Source organism: Tachysurus fulvidraco, chromosome 24, assembly GCF_022655615.1.
Source record: "Tachysurus fulvidraco isolate hzauxx_2018 chromosome 24, HZAU_PFXX_2.0, whole genome shotgun sequence".
In the NCBI taxonomy this organism is placed as follows: domain Eukaryota; kingdom Metazoa; phylum Chordata; class Actinopteri; order Siluriformes; family Bagridae; genus Tachysurus; species Tachysurus fulvidraco.
Window position 1 is genome coordinate 15,119,728 of NC_062541.1, and position 6,580 is coordinate 15,126,307.

The following is a 6,580-nucleotide window of genomic DNA, read 5'->3' on the forward strand; positions in this document are numbered from 1 at the left end:
TTACAGACTGGAGGTGGAACGGCTGGCTGTCTGGTGCAGTCTTAACAACCCGGAGCTGAACACGCTCAAGACAGTGGAGATGATCGTGGACTTCAGGTGAAACCCCCTGCTCTCCCTCCACTCACCATCATGGACAGCATTGTGACAGCAGTGGAGTGATTCAGATTCCTGGGAACCACGATCTCCCAGGACCTGAAGTGGGACATTCACATAGACTCCATTGTGAAAAAGGCTCAGCAGAGGTTGTACTTCCTTCACCAGCTGAGGAAGTTCAACCTGCCACAGGACCTGCTGAAACAGTTCTACACTGAAATCATCGAATCCATCCTCTGCACCTCAGTGACCGCTTGGTTCAGCTCAGCCACCAAATCTGACCTCAGACTACAGAGGGTAGACCGGACTGCTGAGCGAACCATTGGCACAACTCTCCAAGACCTGTACTTCTCCAGAGTGAGCAAAAGGGCAAAGACAATCACTCTGGACCCCTCACATCCTGCACACTCACTCTTTGAACTGTTGCCATATGGTCGACGCTACAGAGCCCTGACCACCAGAACGACCAGACTCAAAAATAGTTTCTTCCCTCAGGCAATCCATCTGATGAAAACTTGACGTACACGGAACACACTATTCTTGCATTATTTACTTAAAACACATACTTACTTATTTATATTTCAATTGCACATTTTTTCCACTGTACATGCAAACTGTCAATATTATATATGTGTTCGTGTCTTGTCAATGTCATCCTGTACATCCTCAAACTGTGGAGTAAAGTGTGGAAGTTACAATTCTGTCACTAAAACAAATTCCTCGTATATGAAAACATACCTGGCAATAAAGATCTTTCTGATTCGGATTCCGATTCTAAATACCGTATATATATGTAGTGTATATACCCTAAATACCCTATATATGTAGTGTACATACCCTAGATATCCTATATATGTAGCATATATACCCTAGATACCCTATATATGTAGCGTATATACCCTAAATACCCTATATATGTAGCGTATATACCCTAAATACCCTATACACTACATATGTAGCATATATACCCTAAATGCCCTGTATATGTAGTGTATATACCCTAGATATCCTATATATGTAGCGTATATATAACGTAAATACCCTATATATGTAGTGTATATACCCAAAATATGTAGCGTATATACCCTATATATGTAGTGCATATACCCTAGATACCCTATATACAGTATGTAGTGTATATACCCTAAATACCCTATATATGTAGTGTATATAACCTAAATACCCCATATATGTAGTGTATATAACCTAAATACCCCATATATGTAGTGTATAGACCCTAAATACCCCATATATGTAGTGTATAGACCCTAAATACCCCATATATGTAGTGTATATACCCTAAATACCCCATATATGTAGTGTATATACCCTAAATACCCTATATATGTAGTGTATATACCCTAAATACCCCATATATGTAGTGTATAGACCCTAAATACCCCATATATGTAGTGTATAGACCCTAAATACCCCATATATGTAGTGTATATACCCTAAATACCCCATATATGTAGTGTATATACCCTAAATACCCTATATATGTAGTGTATATACCCTAAATACCCTATATATGTAGTGTATATACCCTAAATACCCTATATATGTAGTGTATATACCCTAAATACCCTATATATGTAGTGTATATACCCTAAATACCCCATATATGTAGTGTATATACCCTAAATACCCCATATATGTAGTGTATATACCCTAAATACCCCATATATGTAGTGTATATACCCTAAATACCATATATATGTAGTGTATATACCCTAAATATGTAGTGTATACCCTAAATACCCCATATATGTAGTGTATATACCCTAAATACCCCATATATGTAGTGTATATACCCTAAATACCATATATATGTAGTGTATATACCCTAAATATGTAGTGTATACCCTAAACACCCTATATATGTAGTGTATATACCCTAAATACAGCCTGAATACATAACCGAGCAGTGCAGTAACTGATAACATCACTGTTTGAGATTACAGTGAAATGCCTTGTAAGGAGGACACTAGTGTAAAGCAGGCAGTGTGGCATGTGTGCAGTATCTCACCTGCTGGTATGAGGAGTCCTCTGGCTGAAACTCACTGCTGATCTGCTCGAAGCGCAGGTTGAAGTGAGGGAGACGGTGCAGCAGGTTCACCCACCACGGGGGAGAATAATTCACAACGGCGGCCATTTTCGGTTAAAACACAAACGGAAACCAGGCGAAATGTCAAGCAGAGATATATACGAACACAATTAGCAATGCAAAAGATTTGAGTCCGGATGAAACAATGGCTGCGAACTGCAGACAGTCGGCACGCGCCAGGTTTTGTCCGGGGTCATTGGTGAACAAATCCAGATCCTCTGATCGTCAGGAATAAACGCCGTGTGTTTGTTTGTTTTTAACGCTATAAGCGGTTCATTTTAGCTGATTTAAACTTGGTCACACGGTCTATATTTAGTAGCTCGACAGCTAGCGATGCTAACCGGACCACAGCCTCCTTTTTGTTGTTGTTATTATGATCGTAGCGCGAGCGTTAATAAATACAGCGCCGTCACTTTAGCGTGCACGGGGAAAAAACCCTTTTATTGACATTCGCGTCAATCATTAACAAGTTATCTGGAGCTAGCTTAGCCTTAATCGCAGACACACGCCGAGCAGTGGATGTTGTAGTCTGATCCAGTTTCCTCCCGCATGCCGAACCCGATTCCCGTCCTGCGCGTGCGGGCTGTAATTTTTTTGTCGTTGTTTGTTTTGTTTTTTGCGCACGAGCTGCTCGTGCATGGATCAGTGCTCGTTTTCAGTTTATCCAAATGCCGTGCTAATGAGCATTTTCGTTGTGAAAGACCCCAAACTACCTCCGCCGATGTCTAAGCACTGCAGAGGATGAACCGGAATGATCAGCTGGTGTGTATCTGCTGGGTGCAGCGACCTCCAGTGGTGAAACATGGAACAAACCGACAACGAAGAGGCAGAAATGACGTATTGATGTATATACACACAGACACACACAGAGACACACACACACACGCAAACACACACACAAAAACTCACACAGACACAAACACACTCTCACACTCACACACACACACACACACACACACACACACACACACACACACACACACACACACACAAACACACACTTTCTCCCGCTAGATGGAGCTGTACACTAATTAAAGTGAACTATTCCAAATCCCTTTCAACTGAGATGCCTAAAGATTTGTAAGATTCTTGGTTTTGCATGCATCCTGGGGTATTAAGAACCAGTTCTGTGGTTTCATGACTTTTAGAAGAAGGAGCACAGTTCCTTTTCTTTGCATGGGTTCTTTGGGTCAACCATGACATACCCATGACATAGGGCCTCGCCTTCTGTCATTAATGGATATTGGCAGCCTGGTAATGTTGGTGCGAACCTATCTGTGTGCTATAAATGTCAGTCAAAGCTCTACAGGTAACAAACTTCTTAGTTCTGAGTAGCAACCATGTTAGGGTCTGATAATAATAAAGCCCTGAGATCTTACATAAATGGGAGCCAATGGATGAACAGAATTTTGTATTGCTCCAATTCTCAGTCAGGTATGGCTCTCCCCGCCTAGGGTTCACAAATGGGTGGCCGAATTTTTGTGGTCATTGCAACAGGAAACCAGCTTGTGGGAATCTAAAAGTGTTGCATGGTTGGATTGTTTGTCCATGCTGGATTTATGATTCCTAAGACTGCCTTTGGAATTTTTCTTTCCACGGCCTTGTTGGTTTGCAGGTCCTAAGAGCAACCCTGGCAAACAGGTCAGATTTCACAAGGTTGATTTACCCTCCTCAGGGAAAGAAATGGACCTATTTCCATGCCCATATATCCCTGCTAGTTCGAAGATGCCACAACCCTTCACATAGATGAATCTGCAGGTTGGACTGTATGTTCCAATGCTAGCATTAAAATGACTAACTTCTGGCCAAGTCATACCACATGAGATTTAAATGCTGATGGTGCGTTAATGTAGTAATAGCCCATGATGCAGGCATCATCAGTAAGCATGATCTGGCCTGCAATATTGAGCCTGGTTGAGCTGTTTGGAAAACCATATATTTTGGAAGAAAACTGAATGGAAAATGCTGATAGAGAACCTGATCCAACGTGACCCGACTCACCGTGTGTATGGAAATGAAAGGGAAAGATGCACAGCCAATTGCAGCTATTAATTCGGTATAATTACCGTCTCATCATGTGTGCACCCAGGCACAAGGATGTTTCCATATGATTCTCATGTTGGGTAGAAGTGTAAATTAAAACCAAAACCTAGACCAAAGACATATTATATTGTGATAGACAGACATATTATGATAGAACAGCAGTTATAACAAGCAATAACCTATATTTTTACATCAAAGGGGTGAGGGAAAAACATATAAAAGGATTATAATGATAAAACTGGCTGTATCCAAGCATTACAGAAACAATCCAAGATTTTTTCAAAGCTTTACAATTGCAAGGCTCTGATATGTTGCAAGACGTTTACACTTCAGTTCATAAAGTAAATCTTAAGGAAAATAAACCACCTGTGTATTATCATTAGTCATAAAGCATATATTCATTTTAGTTCTTGTCATAATGGTTTAAAACGAATAACTACAGTAGTACATTCTCTATAACTGGTGTTTGTCATGCTTATTAATTAAAACTTTGAGAAGCTCAAAGACACCGAGAACGATGCTTCAAACTCAGTTTCAGAGTTTGTGTAATATCAGATTAAACTGTACTCCAGGCAGTGTATTCTTGTGTTCATGTAGTTATGTAAGGTGTGTACAGTCTGTGTATTTGCGTGTATTTGGCACTCTTGATAAAGACAAGTGAAAGAAAAATGAAATTGAGAAGATGTTTCTGTGAACATGGAGCAGCATGAGCCATACTCCAGAGGACCTCTGTGTTTATTGTTTAATGCAGTTCAGATTTTTTGAAAACATTTTTGTCCCACAATCGAACATCTGGAGAGGCAAGTAAATCAAAGCATCATGGAATTATATCTGTCAAATAGAAAGCTAATTCTATTCGGCTAATTAATATTTCATTGGAATTAACATTTGCTAAACAGCTGAGCCACCATTGGGAATCACTGGGTATGTAGCTACTTGTGTACAGCAAAAAAATAAATATGCACACTGACACACGCATATACAGTATTGTTTGGATGGAGGTTTTAGGATTAACATTTAGGATGGATGGATAAAGTGGATAAAATCTGGCAACTCTGCTGAAAAATCCAGTTTATTCTGATGAAAACACTGCTTCTAATGGTACTTCACAAATAATGTCTTTTATAGAAAACAACAATGGCAAAGGAATTAAACTCAAACATTTTTGAACAATTTTATTAAGAAAGCTGGAAAACAGGGCTCTCAAGTTTTGAAGACAGCTACAAAGTATTTGTTTACTTTCCATTTATTAATTGTGTTTGTGTGTGTGTGTGTGTGTGTGTGTGTGTGTGTGTGTGTGTGTGTGTGTGTGTGTGTGAGTGAGTGAGTGAGTGAGAGAGAGAGAGAGAGAGAGAGAGAGAGAGAGAGAGAGAGAGAGAGAGAGAGAGATTATGACTGGTGTTGTTTATTGTAAGTGTTTGTTACCTTTTTGGACTCCTTTATCATGTGTAATGTTGCTCCCATGTATATAAAACAGTTCAGCACAAGCCCAGACATTTTTAGGGTCATGATTAAGGACAATGTCCCGTCCAGAGACAAGATGTTTTGTGTTGAGGTTTTGTTCAAACCGACCATCGGAAATACCCTCTCTAATGAATATGTTTTTTTTTCATTGGTTGTTGCGTTAAATCTTACCCATATACAATAGTGCTATTTTCTGATTGGCTATTGTGTAGCCTCTTCTTCTGATTGGCTGATAAGTGTCAGGCTCGACTAAGAACTGAGACGCGCTTGATTCCTGCCCGGTTCCATAGAGAGAGCGGTGCGGACTGATACATTTTGGGCGCTGCGGCTTATTAAATATATGATAAATAGTCAAAAAGTTTTTCTGCATGAGAAATACGATGTGTGGTGGGAGAGCGTGAGAAAAGACCCAAATGCGTGGCTGTCACTCTCAATGCGTGACACTTGACAGCCCTGAGAAAATAATGTACCAGCTGGCAAAGTAATGGAGGTGTCATCCCAAGTAAACTTGACAACTTTTTTTAAAGACTGCATTAGAGTGAAAAAGCATATCACTGGTTGGACCTTGAAAGATTACGCCAGTTAAAAAAGAGGAGACGTGGTGTTGAGTCAGAACATGAGCGGAAACCGATTCAGTATGAAGTGAGACGTGTTTCAGTTTGAACTATAGGAAATATTTTGAACTGGGACTTGTCCATCGTGGACAGCATGAAAAACGAGACCTGCAATTCATTTAGTTCACATTGAGTCTTACCGGTTCAACGAGAGGTAAAGGAGGCGGAGCAAAGAGAATGTAAAGAGAATGTATACATGAGCACTGGAGAGGTCTCATATCTGTTTAATCCCATTAATGAATATGTAATGATTGATGAT

At 40.0% G+C, this 6,580-nt stretch overlaps 1 protein-coding gene across 1 annotated transcript in view; it reads right to left on the bottom strand.

Annotated features, from left to right (window-relative positions):
* Positions 1-2,983, bottom strand: part of ttyh3a (tweety family member 3a) — a 55,583-nt gene extending 52,600 nt beyond the window's left edge. The window contains exon 1 of the mRNA XM_027173852.2: positions 2,123-2,983. Within this exon, the coding sequence (XP_027029653.1) occupies positions 2,123-2,248 (126 nt within the window). The 5' untranslated portion in view covers positions 2,249-2,983. The remainder of the gene's footprint in view (positions 1-2,122) is intronic.
* Between the last annotated feature and the right edge of the window lie 3,597 nt (positions 2,984-6,580).